A 14780-nucleotide genomic window follows, 5' to 3' on the forward strand; every position below is an offset into this window, starting at 1 on the left:
CTGCCTGCGTAGCTTTGAAATAATAAATATGCAACGTTTGTGCCTCTCCTGTAACAAGTTAAAATGTGGGGGAAAGTCCACATAAAACTGAAGCATGCACCAGTTTTCCTAAAGTATATTGTGGTTCATTTCATGAGAAATTGCTGCATTAACAATTCTACGTAATTAGGCTAAGGAAAATTGGATATATCCTGGTGATTTAAAACAAAGGAGGTACGTTTTGCTGACATGGGCTCGGGTCACACCAGTTAAGCTGCACCTCCCCTCTGTATGAATGTGCGGTTGGAGCCCTTGGCCACATTCCTAATATGGAGCGGACTCTCAAGCTTTTAGAAAGCTGTCGAGATAGTCAACACCGTCACTGAGAAGAGCAAGTCAGCGAGTGTTTCCTGAATGAAATGTAGCTTTCTCAGGACGATTATTATCCCGGCGTCTTGATAACTCGGCGATATGTTTAACTACTCAATAACCAAAACTACATCGCCAAATACATATCCGTTATTGTTTTATGGCAATGAATTGCACATAGTTTATTACTCATGAATGGAAATGTCGTCAGTGGACTTGATCACCAAAAGCAGTAGTTATTGTTTTTAAAACCAATAGTTTCATGTTTTTATGTCCGCAACTGATTGCTATTTGTCGGTAAGGAGTTTGCATGTCATCTATCTTTTTGCCGGAGTGACATCTTTGTGGCGCTTTGTCACGCAGATCTGGTTCTGACTGGTTTAATCCAGTTCCGTGAGCATGCGCACTCGGTGTAAACAGGAAGAACGACTGAAAGCAGGACAAAACCACCGCAGGGACAAGAAAGGATCGGACAAAACGAACGAACGTCTTGTTTTTCTTCATATATTAATCGAAATAAATGCTATCCCATGCGATATGATAGCATTTTCAATTGCATCTTGTAGTAGCAGTGCGTAATTTGTTTGCATTTTTCGCTAATACCTTACCGTAAACGCTAGCAAGCGTCAAAAAGGCAGTGACGCGATTTGTTTCCTTCAGGTTTTGCTTGGAGAATTTGCGTGTTAAACTATATTTAAAGAATACCGGTGCTCTCTGTATTTTTCTGATTTTTGCGGCATCACACCGAGAGGAACCTCTAGCAATGGTCCAAAAAGACAAGACGTTAGAGACGCCTCAAGTGGACGGTGAGCCAAGCCCCAGCCCTGTCTCCGGAGAGGCTTGTGCAGAGGCCCCTGGCCCAGTGGAAGAGTCTGGCATTGGAGTGGAGTCGACGGGCCACAGAAAATTCATAAGTGGAGTCGTGGAAGGTATTATTGAATTTACAACTAATATGATAAAATGTTTGCTGTTGATCCAGTTCATATCTGGACACAGTCCCAAATAGGGCGTCAAAATTGTTTGGGGCGGGGATTATTATTATTATTGTAATTGCTATCCGTTAGAAGTGCGAGACATTAGTCTATTGGACAATTTGATTACGCTTGCAAACCGCATAGAAAACAATTGTTAAATTAATATTTATGCAGTTTATTAATTGCCCTCGTCATAGGTGGATAGTTAATTAACAGACGACAACCAGATAAACGATTATTGTTAATTGCTACTTGAAAAAATACCTAACAGTTGCAGGTTGGGAAAAAAATGGATTTGGTTTGCATCACTTTAACGTTATACACCGAACATTGTAAGAACAGGTGTTTCTAATGTGTTGGTCACCTCCTTCATTTTAAATAGGTTGGCCAACATATTAGAACCACCTCCTCTTACAGTGCTCTCCAGTGCGACTCCACTACCCACTTTGACCTCAATAATAAACCAATCAGTAGAGTTATCACCTTTCAGCATAAAAATTGAGAAATTATAACCTTGTAAAAGTAGAATAAAAAAAATGGTAGCACCACTGTGTTGGATTGCATTCAATTGTACAGGTGGTCATAATGTTATGCCCGATGGGTGTATATTAAATATTTATTAAAGTAAGATTTAATAACCACATTTTTGAAGGTAAAGTGGCCTATTTATATGCTTCTTGACAATAAAGGACAGAATTTTTAAAGACATAAAATACAAGTTAAAGTTTATGTTTGATGGCACTTCTAGCCCCTTTCCCAAGTGACAGCAAATTATTAGTGGTAGCAGGGAAACAGGAAATGTAATGAAAATCCTCATTTCAAATTGCATGGAAACTCAGCTTATTGTTTGTTTATCCAGGCTTTTATGGTCGACCATGGACAATGGAACAAAGGAAAGAGTTGTTCAGAAGGTATGACGAACTATTCGAATTATTTAGGCAAATATCTGAAATCATTAACATTTGAAGGTGTTAAACCAAGTTTGTTCAACATTACATATCACAGGCAGCAGAAATGGGGACTGAATACATACCTTTACGCACCAAAAGATGACTACAAACACAGAATGTTCTGGAGAGAGCTGTACTCTGTGGAAGAAGCAGGTGACTTTTCCAAACAGATTTGGGATTATTGTTCTTTGGGCAAGGAAAACCAATTATGTCTGGTTACCTAAGTTATTTGTTTAAAAAAAACTTTTAGGTTTGTTGATGTAAAAGTGCGATAATGCATTGAATATCTTCCCGCAACTATCTCGCAGAGCAACTCATGACTTTAATCAGTGCTGCTAAGGAACATGGGATAGAGTTCATCTATGCCATTTCTCCTGGATTGGACATCACCTTCTCCAATCAGAAAGAGATTTCTGCGCTCAAGAGAAAACTTGATCAGGTATTTCAAGATTTTAGTACACATCTTCAAGCTTTTCATGCAGCCAGCACATTTTGTCAATCTGTGACCATTTGATGTTGGATTAATTTCCCTTTGCCTTGTCCTCAGGTTACTCAATTTGGCTGCAAGTCATTTGCCTTACTTTTTGATGATATTGACCACAATATGTGCCCTGCTGACAAAGAGGTGTTCAGCTCCTTTGCACACGCTCAGGTTTCCATCACAAACGAAATCTACCAGTACCTGGGGGAGCCCGAAAACTTCCTCTTCTGTCCTACAGGTACCTCAGTTATATGTCTCAATCCCTTGTACATTTGACACAATTGTTTGGCCTACTTCCTTATTCATTGTTTGTTTTCTTGTCTCAATTATAGAATACTGCGGCACATTCTGCTACCCAAGTGTCTCGCAATCCCCATACCTTCACACAGTAGGAGAAAAGCTCCTGCCGGGCATAGAAGTGCTATGGACAGGTTAGACCAACACAGTTTTATGTCAGCTGACAGACATCATTGTGCCTGTTTAGCATAAATGTCAGAGCTGTAGATAAAAGCTTTAATTGCCACAATTGCTTTTCTCCAGGCCCTAAGGTGGTTTCCAAAGATATCACAGTGGAGTCTATTGAGGAGGTGTCAAAAATCCTAAAAAGGGCTCCTGTGATATGGGACAACATTCATGCCAATGATTATGACCAGAAGAGGCTTTTCTTAGGTCCATATAAGGGTCGCTCGACGGAGCTCATCCCCAGGCTGAAAGGGGTCCTCACTAACCCAAATTGCGAGTTTGAGTCAAACTTTGTAGCGATTCACACTCTGGCCACCTGGTACAAGTCTAATATGAATGGTGTACGTAAGGATGTGGTCATGAGTAAGTATGATTCAAATGTTTCCCACTTTGTAATGTTTTCATGGGGATACAGTTTGTTTTGTCATTAAGTACTGTAACCATTATTGGAGTAATTTTTTCTGTCTCTCATGTTTCTCCATCTTGCCTCTTACCAGCGGATGGTGAGGACAGCACAGTGTCCATCCAAATCAAGTTAGAGAACGAGGGCAGTGATGAAGAACTGGAGACAGACATGCTGTACAGTCCGCAGCTTGCTCTAAAACTGGCTCTCACTGAATGGCTTGGAGAATTTGTTGTCCCTCATCAATACAACAGTAAGAGCAGACCATTAATAAATTACATATTTCTGCTAATGGCATTTCTAACAGTACAACTCAGAAAACATTTAGAATACAGACAGCCTAAATTAAGAATGATCATGAAACACATGGAATGGGTTCCGTCTCTGTCTTTTAGGCCGACAGGTGCCTCAGAGTGGTGCCAAAAGCACAGCTATTGATGTGTCATCTATGGCTGCTCCCTTGCTCTGCTCCTCCACAACAGTCACAACTGTGTTCCAGCAGCCCATTATGTCTCCAGCCATGCCACCTCTTTGTATGGATCCACTCACACACCCCATGGCAAAAAGAGCTCAGGAGGTACAGGAGGTGAGGATTTTTTATTACAGCGAGGCAGAATTCCATCACTCGACTCGAACCGAATATGTTCATGTTTCTTCTTTGATTCAGGCTCACTACTAATGTTACTATATTGTCATTCTGTACATGGATTTATAAGTCTTTTGTTATCCACCTGTGCAGGTGGATGTGGAGAAGAAAGAGTCAGATGAGGAGCCAATGGAGATGGTGGTTGAGAAGCAAGATGAGCCAGAGCCAGAAGCAGAGCCTGACACTGAGGATAAACATGTTGGTCCTGTCTTAGCCGATAAAATGGCTGAGGACCTGAGGCCCATGGATACAGACAAGGAGAGTCTTGTGGAGTCTAAGTCCCCTGAAGAGTCTTTACAGGAGGACTCTGGAAGTGATTTTACCCCTATGCAGACAGATGATCAGCTTAAACAAGTGGTGCCAGCATTTGTAAGTTTCTTTTCTTTTTAGAATTAAAATAAAGAAAAACAAATCAATATTCCATGCTAAGTCACAATATGGCTGCTTTGTCTCCTCAGGATGTATTTGTTCCTCGGCCCAATGAGAAGCCCCTGTTTTCAGCAGAACCCCTCACACTTGAGGACCTGAGCTTGCTGGCAGAGCTCTTTTACCTGCCTTATGAACACGGGCCCAAGGCCATGCAAATGTTAAAGGAGTTCAACTGGCTACGAGCCAACAGCAGCGTTGTCAGTGTGAACTGCAAGAGAAAGGAAACTGAAAAGGTGGGTTAGGTCTGACGTGACAAGTGAACTGATATAGAGTTAAAAAATGTATCTGAAAGAAAACTGGTTAACAATAATTAAATTTACTTGTGATAGGGTAAATTGCTAAAAACAAAATGGTGGATGTGTATTACCCATAGTACCCATCAGGTGGTGTAGTTATTACAGGAGATGGAGCATTTTGTTTTGTGTTTCCCTTATTTAACCATCTTCCTTTTTCTCGGGGACAGAACTACTGTTATTGATATAAGAGACACTTCTGTTTCTCTCACAAAGTAATATCAAAATGTCTGCTTTACCAAAAGGTCAGCTAGAAATCAGGCTGGTTTAATGCTAATCGCTGTTTTGCCTGCAGGTAACGGAATGGAATTCAAGGGCAGAGAGGTTTGAGGAGATGTGCTGCTCAGTTATTCAGATGTTCACACGGTTGTCCAACTCCGCTAACCGCACCATTCTGTATGACCTCTACCCTTACATCTGGGACATCAAGAGCATCATTTCTATGGTCAAGTCTTTTGTCCAGTGGCTAGGTATGTATAAGGGGAACCATAAGGCACTTACTTTTGGAGACCACTAGCTTAGCAATAGTCTGATCTTTCTGGTGAATCTGACTTTTATTATTCATGGACACATACACCCAAATATTTCAAGTCACATTTTAAATTCAGCTATGTAAAGAAAATTCACTTTACTAAATGATTATTTAGCTGCATGGGCTATGCTATATTCCAGTGCTACATAATTTAATGAGGCAAATTAGTGTTACCTTACAGAACTTGCTCATTCTGTGTAAAAGATGGCAATTTTCTAATGTAAAAAAAGAATATGGCTCTTAAAGATCTGGGCCACATACAATCACAAGAAATAATGGCCCTGTTAGCAATGTCTGGGTTTTCTGCATTTTTTTAATCATGGATGGGGACCTGATCTTTACAAAAGTTGCATTATTCAGCAAACACTATTTCTAAGTATTTGCAAACTGAGAGTCTAGTCAATGAAGTGAGATTGGAATGTGGTTTAGAACTACCTTTACACTCCTTACTACCTTACTGTGTCACTGTGCTGGTTCAGCTGATCTGAGTATGGCTCACACAAAAAAAATAGATCTAAGATGTACAATCAAGTTGTTTATTTGTGTGTAGCTTGGAATGATTACAGAATGATTTAGATATTCATCAGTCCACAGTTAGACACATTGTCTATAAATGAAGATGATTTGGTATTGTGGCTACTCTTTAGAAGTGGGAACCCGGTCCCGCAGAATGCTCACTGAGGTAAATAAACTGAACCCAGCAGTAACAGCTAAAGACTTGATGAATTCATTGGATGTGGTTAACATCTTGGTTCATAACTAAACTATATGCCAAACATTGACCAAGCATAATGTCTATGGCAGGGCTCTAAAAAAGAAAGCCATTGCTCTCCAAAAACAACATTCAGAATGCCTGACATTTGTTAAAGACCACCTTGACACTCTACAACACTACTGAAAAAATGTGTTGTGCACAGTTGAAAAAATTGCAGATTTGTTTGTGAAGAACACAGCACTACATTGACTTAAATGAAAACCACATAGTAAGATTAAAAGATCATTCCAAAAACGATGTACAATGGAAGACGCATTGGGATTTGGTTTTGCTTTCCTGCCTGTGGAACTAAACATCTTGCCATTGTGGAGGGGGAAATTAAGTCCTACGTTTTTCGAGGTATCCTACAGTATAATATCAGGGTGGCCATCCACAAGCTGAACCTCAGAAGAAGCTGGGTGATTCAGCATTGTAGTGCATTGTAGTAAATGTATTTCAGAATAGCTTTGGAGAAAGTTAATCCACCTCTTGGAATGACCAGACCTCAAGCCCATAAAGGTGCTGTGGTATAACCTTGAGAAAGCTCTTCAAACTAGATATGGTCAAGCTGAAGCAGTTCTGTAAGGAAGAATGGTCAAACATTTCTCCCTAACATTGTGCGGGTTATTGAAACCAGGTATTAAAACACCATTACTTTTTCCACTATCATTTGAATGTGTTATGGGTGTGTTCCGTAAAGACATTAAGGATTTTGACCGTTTTTATCTTGCTTAGATATATTCTGTTTGTTGATATTTGAGACTTTAGTGAGTTTAGTGTAGTAGTCTGAAAATCAGATCACATTTCATGATCAATTTATTCAGAAAACCAGGACATTGCAAACTGTTACTGTGAGGATCTGAGTATTAGCAAACACCACAAAGTGTAAATGATGGCAGTTTATTATTAATCAGTTTAGTATACATGAAGTAAGATGCATCATCTTCAATAGTTCAGATTCTATGGATCTCTATTGTTTTTTGTTGACTTTTTTTAATTATTTTTTTATTTTTTATTTTTTTATTTTTATTTTTTCATCTGACTGAATGCCGCTTGCACTGCTAGCACGGTCCCAAATTATTCCATAAAATGCTGCTGTATCTTGATGGGTCTCTGTGGCTAACATCCCAGCAGGGTTACTGCTGCTTGCTGTGTATCCAGTAACATCACTGCTGCATTCCCACACAGACACACTTGCTTTCATATATCTGTCTGTTGGGATGGGCACCGGGGGAAGTCCCCATCCCCCCTCCATGCCCTAGCGCGCACGCGAGCTTGGAGAGCAAGTTGCCTGACTGACTGTGGAAGGCCATTCTTGTGCATAAACTGACTCAGAATTATATCATTTATTTTTCTGACTTTCAGTTGGTTTTACATAAACCATATGAAAAGATTATAAATCCTTTGCCTCACTGAGTAATCTCTAAATGAGGCTGTTGGTGGATTTTACGACTCTGAATATCCTGCTCAATCTGTATCATTTGCATCCATCACCTTTTCTATCAGATAATCATTCTCTCTTCAGTTGTCTCTTTCTTTTATTCTTACAGATGGTGCACTGTGCTGCAGTTTGAGTGATATTCAGCCTTAAGATAACATCTCCATTGTTTCTGGAGTGTTCCTTTGAATAGGGTGAAGCACCAGCATGGCCTGTAGGTTACTCCCTGTAACACAGTTTCATTCGCAGGTTTCTGGCCTGTCTGGCTGAATGATAAAGCTGAGGAGTCTAGTCCATTGTACACAGCAGGCAGCATACCCACACTGGCAATACCACATCTAACATGTACACCAATGGCTTTATCAGGAAATGTTTGTTGCCACTCTAGCAGCAAATATTAATTTTAGAGCATACATATCATGTATCTTGGCATGATTTCTTAATAAGTGCAGCGTCATTAGGTGTTGTTGCTATTGGCAGGTTTTTACATCAATCCTCATGATTTAACTCTTCAAAGAAGCTGTGCAGCTGGCACTTAGTCAAAACCTCCCTGGTTATTGTACTGAGAAAACTTACTAATAACTATTTTCTACTGTTTTCTCCCTTCACTATGTACAGATGGAAGAATCCACAGTACAAGTTTCTACTGCTGTTGGATCGACAGTGGCCGATGTATGCACAGTGCAGGCGTTGTCTCTTTCTTTTGCTCGTGTTTTAAAAGAGTTTTTTTTTTTTTTTGGTAATTTTGTAAATCCAACTAGAGTTATAACTTTACAAGATTGATTTGGAGGAAAGGCAGGAGCCCTTCTGATGAAGTCACATTTTGCGCAGCGATTTTAGCTTTTAAAAAGTGTTAACTTCAAAATTTTTCTCTTTGGCAGCTTCTCTCTAACTTGTTTTTTTGTTTCTATCAGTAGGCCTATAGAAATGGCTCAGACAAGCCTGATGCACCTACTCAAAGGAATTTATACTTGTTATTTAAATTATCATCATAATACACAATTTTCATCCTACTCAGGGGCTGACTGCAGTTTTAAGCAGTGTGCTCTCACACACACTTTGGTTGGGCCAAGCAAGAGTAGCATGTTTTCTGAAGAAATGTGATTGTCTTAAAATAGTGCATCCTGAATAGGTCATTCAGGTACACCACAAGTTTACCAAGTTAACCACAAAGAAAAAAAATCTGTTGTCCATTTGTGGTTTTTATTTTGGGTAAGAAAGTTCAGAGTTCCTTCCCGTGGGTGCATCTAAGTGCTATGGTGAGTCAGCTCGACAGAAGAATTGTTTTAGGCATCAGGGCGAGATACATATGTAAAGCAATGTTAGGTTTTCTGCCCGCGCGCTGCGTTTGTCTGGTCACATGACAGGGCTCCTCGTCAACCTTCATTGCAGGAAAACTACTGTATACAGCCACTAAGAGCCATGTATGCTTCTGATACACACCCCTAACAAAATGCTGTGTAATTAATCTTTGGACTGTCTGAAAGAGATTTTAATAGTAACCTGAGAGGCCCCTTACCACAGAAAACATTAAAGAAACTACCTCTTGTTAAGTCTTCCTGATTTGATGACTCGTGCTCTCCAGTCATGTGACGAGGCAGATAAGATGAGGATGTGACTTCACACGGGGTGCTAAGATCAGTGGGGTGACAGCAGCTGAAGCTTATTTTCCTTAGATAGTATGGGCTTTGATTCTGATGGCCAGTTTATTATTTATAAAGTCCGTCAGCTTTTCAAATTATTTCTGTCCTTACTGAAACACCAAGGGGGCTAACCTGCACATAATTCTGTTCTCTTTAGTTTTTAGAGAGCATTTGTTTCTCTGCATTAAATAAGTGATTTCTTAAGACCTGCGTATTTAAGATGCAGAGCTCATAAATGTAAATGTAAGCTTTAGTTGCTCAAGCCCCATTTTTATCATAAAATATTTCCTCTGACTATATATATTCCAAATTGATACTTTTTCATGTTTTATGATTAAGACAATAAATATATTTATATGAATTATGCTATTAGATACATATGCCCCCTTCCTCCCCATCTCCCCACTCCCTTCATCTGTGTCAGAGAGCCCCATCCTGTGGTAACAATGTCCGCTTGGCTCTGCTCCTAACAGGGTGTCGTAGTCAGTCCTCAGCACAATTCCTTAGAGGAGACCAAGAGCCCTGGGCCTTTAGGGGAGGTCTAGCAGGAGAGTTCCAGGTATCTAATGCACTGAATTTACAGCAATCAAATGGAAAAGAGTGTTGTGAGCAGAAAAGACGATGGTAATATGTGTGTAGGTATGAAGGCCTTTGGTCTGTCAAAGGTGAGCTGATTTTTTTAAATTGGTTGGGAGGCATACAATCTTGGTTCCATCCCCTTCACTTGCTCTTCCAAAAAAAAAATCTTGTCTTTGTGTTACTTTAGGATATTACCAGTCTCTGTGAGGGGAATGGGTGACCTAAAACCCATCCCGACAAAAGAAGTTAAAGCCAGTGTTTGGCATGCCACTTTCTGATAAATTAATTTCAGTTTCTTTCAGCAACTGTCCAAGGAGATGCTGCTTTTCCCTGGCGCATGCAGTGCAAGCGAGCATGGCTAGGTTTTATTTTCATGACATCTCATTTCTTTGCAGGAAAGCACAGCGCACAATTTACCAAACAAACCCCTTGCAAGGGCACACACAAGCATCGCAGCGCAAGCGAGTACGCAAGCATGTTTGCAATGGGAGAACTCCATGATTAAACACAACAGTCCAACCAAAAGTAGTATCTCCATCCTTGGAGAGCAGCATCTTATATGTAATTGAGAGACTCTGTTAGCTCACATTTATTTTGCCTCTTCAGTTTTTTCCTGGAGTTCTCTCTGCCTTTCTGCGCTAGCATCATTATTTTTTTTCAACAGGAGGGTCCTGCGCAGCGAAAAATTGCGATGCCTTACAAAAGGGAAAGGAGCATCTCCTTCAGCCAGTACAACCTTAGACAGACCAAAATACCACCCTTGTTTTATTATTGGAAAATCAAATATGTGCTTGTTGTGCTATGTTCCTTTAGCAAAAATAAGAAAGATGTGATGTTTGCTTTTCTTGGCCACTGTCAGATCAATCAGAACATTCATATTTTTAATTTTTTTAAATTTTAATAATAGTCATTCCAAAGCACTTTGCTCAGTTTCGTAGTTCCTATTGGTTTGATAGTGGCTCAACTGTAGCAAATACACAGGCAGTCACACCACGCCACCTGGTCTCAGTAAAACTGAACCTTTCTTTTGATACCCACAGAGATTGTTGCCAATAGATGGGGCAAACGATCTTTTCTACCAGCCTCCGCCTTCATTGCCAACCTCCAAAATCTATACCATAAGGCCGTACTTTCCCAAAGATGAAGTAAGACACTTTCATCTTTACTTTAATATGTGTTGAATTTAAAAGCAGCTCCAGATTGTATATTTCCAAAATGTCCTCATGGGCATTTAGTTTCTTTGAAATTTTTGGAGCTTAGTTTTGGCTTCTGTATCAATTTTTTTAAATGGTGTCTTGTTAAAGTACTGCAGTAACAGCTGTAACTGTCTTTACTTTTGCAGGCTGCTGTTTATAAAATCTGTAAAGAAATGTACTGTGAGGGAACGGAGGATATACCTTTCTCGGATGATGATCCTGACCTCATAGGAGACAGGTAAAATCTGATTTATTTTTTTATGTTTGTTTAAAATCCAGCCAGACGAAAACCAGGACTTAGGTTTTTACCTGCTCTACAAATTAAAAGGGTGAAAGAAACATCATTTTTCATTCACAGGTTAGTAGGAGGTCTCCTAACACTGAGTTCAGACTATGGATTTGTGCTAGAGGATGATGAAGGGATCTGCGGTTATGCTCTTGGCACTGTGGATGTCAAGCCCTTCATTAAGAAATGCAAATTGAGCTGGATTCCTTTCATGCAAGAGAAATACCACAAACCTGACTGCCAGAAGGACCTCACAGATGCAGAGGTAATATTGTTATCGCTTACTATGAGATGTGGCATATACTTGTGTTTCCAGTTGTTGAGTAATACTTTATCTTTTATTTGTCATTTTAGAAGATGATGCTGAGTTTCCATGAAGAGGAAGAGGGTCTTCCAGAATCTTTCCTCTCCAACTTTCCCTCTCTCATCAAGGTTGATATTCATGCCAAGGTCACTGACCCCAGTGTGGCCAAAAGCATGATGGGATGCCTTCTATCTTCTCTTAAGGCCAATGGTAGGTGGCAGCTGTCCTTAGTTAGGGCAGCAGTGTTGATTGATATTTGTTGTAGTCATATTAGAAAAAACATGTTGTATTAGTGTTATTAACCATGTTAGTAAGAGGGTGACTTCATTTTAGCAAATGATGACACACAGACGCAAACTTTTTTCATTGTGTATAGTTATTTATCTCTTATTTTCTCTCTTTTTTTTTTTTTTCTTTCACCTGCAGGGTCCCGTGGTGCATTCTGTAAGGTTCGTCAGACTGATAAGAGAATGATGGACTTTTATAGTAAGCTGGGATGCTTTGAAGTGGCCAAAATGGAGGGATTTCCCAAAGATGTCATCATTATGGGACGCAGTCTATGAAGAAATATTACGCTGCAATAAAAAATGGAGACCAGTCAACACAGTTAAAAAATGTTTGCTACCTTCATGAGAAAAATGTCCATGATGATTTTAAACTACACACCCATCTGGGCTAGCCCTGTTGAGACCTGTTTTTAGAATGTGTGTACGGAAGCACAGCAGTCATACACACAGATTCTTTGCGTTGCCCTTGGATGTTATGGCTCTTTTGGATTCAGCAGATCTGAAGCTAGAAGGCTGAGGAGTGGCACTCAAGCATTAACTTCTGGGTTCTCACTACCCTTATACCTCTAGGAGGCAGAAAGTGATTGTACCATAGGCCTTTTTCTGATTTAATTCAGTACATGTATGTTGCCCGCTTGCCCTACACAAAGTGTCTATTTAAAATGCAAGCAGACTTGTGAAATGAGGGTGGCCCCTATCTAAAGTAGTGTCTCACTACCCCCACATCCTGCTTTTCCAACATTGACATTGAGCAATAACACAGCTGTCGACATAATTAGGAAACCTTTATACAGGATGTGAAGTGCTGTATGAGTTTGCCTTTTATCACCACATCATGGTATTTCCACTTACTCCACAGAGTAAGACTTGGAGAAAGAGGCCTTTTAAGTGGGGCATTTTCCAACAGAAAACAACTTGAAATACTTATGCAAACGTGAAGAGTGGATATTTATGGCTTTTGGGTGTTAACAAAGTTCTTAAAGGATCATGACAGATGTTGAGACTGCTATATACTCAATCAGGACATCTTCTGAAATTCTGTTCAAATGCAAAATCTAACATGCTTACAAATTCTACTCTCGGGCAATGATTGTACTTTTTTTATATGTTTATTTTTTTGGGGGGGGGGGTGGGGCATTGGCTATGATCTTAGATGTTTTTTACACACCCCAATGTCTTCTGTGTAAAGGTTTCCTAACACATCAGTTAGAAAAAGCAGGTAAAGGAGGATTAAATAATTGGACCACGCTCAAATTTAAATTTCAAGTCAGTTCCCAAACCTGAGCACAGAAACCCTTCAAAAACCCTAAGCTGACTGACAAAAAATATCACTGTCGGAGAGAGCTCGGACTATCTAGGTAAGTTATATAAAATTATATATTTATCAGATATCAAAGAAACTTAATTTTTTCATAAGTTTGTAAGTTGTTAAAAGGTTGAGTTTACTGATATGTATAGCTTGTCTTAAAAAATAAAACCCATTTCCTAGTAGTAGTAGTCACTGACACCAAAATCCTGATACATGGATCTGCTATAGAAGAATTGAACAATGCTGTTTACTGTAGGTTTACACCAAATGCAGTACCCTCCCACTGTCGCATAGCTGCTCATTCTTCATAACCACTAAATTGAGGCTACATCAACAGGTAATCTGGGCTACAGTTTCAGATGTGCTGTTCTAAAAGGTCATTGGTAGTCATGAATAATTAATTTTCATCTCGCATCCCCACCTGCTTTGTTTCAACATTTCACACAATGAATGTTATCTCTGTTGAGCCTTGGCGAGTAGAAGAATAACCAAGGGTTGTTCAATTCTGTCACCAAAGTGGCACTATCTCCCACACTGTGGGAATCAGAAAATCCAAGGCCTTTTAGAATCTGTCCATTGAATGTTTTATATTCTAATGCATTTCATATTTCTTTTTGTAAATTTATATAGCTGATTAAAAAGCACTTTGACTATAGATAGGTGTGCTATGTTTGTTACATGAGGATCATCAGTTGCTTTTCAGTAGCTGCCTACCAATGTGATGTTTTGATACTGTGTACATTCATAATGTGCATGAGGTGTATTGGATTCGCTGTGGCAGTCTTTAGAATAACCTCATCTTATGCTGCATAGAGGCAGAAGCATGCCACTCACCTCTGTGAGCATAATACTGTAGTATGTTTATTTGTTAACACTTTATGATTGATAGTGTTCCTATTTTGTATATCTTAATTGAAACAGTTGCTAGCATTTGTTTTTTCTTTTGAGGGAAACAGTAAACTGCCCTCAGTACAATGCCTTGTCCTGTGCAGCCATTCTTGCCCGCTGTCTTTCAGCAAGGTGTGAAACTCACCAACAGACGTGCTGTGTGTCCTCTGCAGCACTGTCCTCTGTTTGATAAAATGGGCTGTGACTGATAGAAGGGGCATGTACAATTTGATTTGGGGTGGTGGGGGGGTGGGTCATTAAAGTGGCAGTTTCCAATGTAAAATTTGTATGTAAAATGCAGAAAATAAACAACTAATAAACCTTACTTGTTTTGTATCTTTTGTGTTGCACAGATTGTGCTTGACATTTTTGTTTTTTTAAGCTCTGTTTTCCCAAAATATATCTTGAAATCTTACAATATCTATACACATATTCACTAGATATGGCGCGCATTTATTTATTTATACATTCATAATTTTTTAAAACTGAAATTTGTAAATCTGTAAATTCACTATCATTGTTTGGGTAAATTTAATATAAATGTATTATTAGTTGTAATTATTTTATTACAGATGGGA

The 14780-nt window shown here is 39.4% G+C and overlaps 1 protein-coding gene across 2 annotated transcripts; it reads left to right on the plus strand.

The window, feature by feature from the left end:
* The first annotated feature begins 744 nt into the window (after nt 1-744).
* Nucleotides 745-14283, plus strand: oga (O-GlcNAcase). Of its 2 annotated transcripts, XM_067520842.1 has the most exons (19): nt 745-1277; nt 2182-2233; nt 2328-2425; nt 2581-2711; nt 2820-2991; nt 3086-3184; nt 3294-3578; nt 3713-3871; nt 4014-4204; nt 4358-4633; nt 4723-4926; nt 5282-5456; nt 8329-8382; nt 9827-9912; nt 10973-11077; nt 11275-11366; nt 11487-11679; nt 11769-11928; nt 12145-14283. In XM_067520842.1, the coding sequence occupies exons 1-19, from the start codon at nt 1112-1114 to the stop codon at nt 12279-12281; spliced, it is 2835 nt and encodes a 944-aa protein (XP_067376943.1). In that variant the 5' UTR covers nt 745-1111; the 3' UTR covers nt 12282-14283. The 2 variants fall into 2 exon arrangements, with proteins under 2 accessions (XP_067376943.1, XP_067376953.1); XM_067520852.1 differs by lacking the exon at nt 8329-8382.
* Nucleotides 14284-14780: the final 497 nt, after the last annotated feature.

Source organism: Channa argus, chromosome 1, assembly GCF_033026475.1.
Source record: "Channa argus isolate prfri chromosome 1, Channa argus male v1.0, whole genome shotgun sequence".
Lineage (NCBI taxonomy): Eukaryota > Metazoa > Chordata > Actinopteri > Anabantiformes > Channidae > Channa > Channa argus.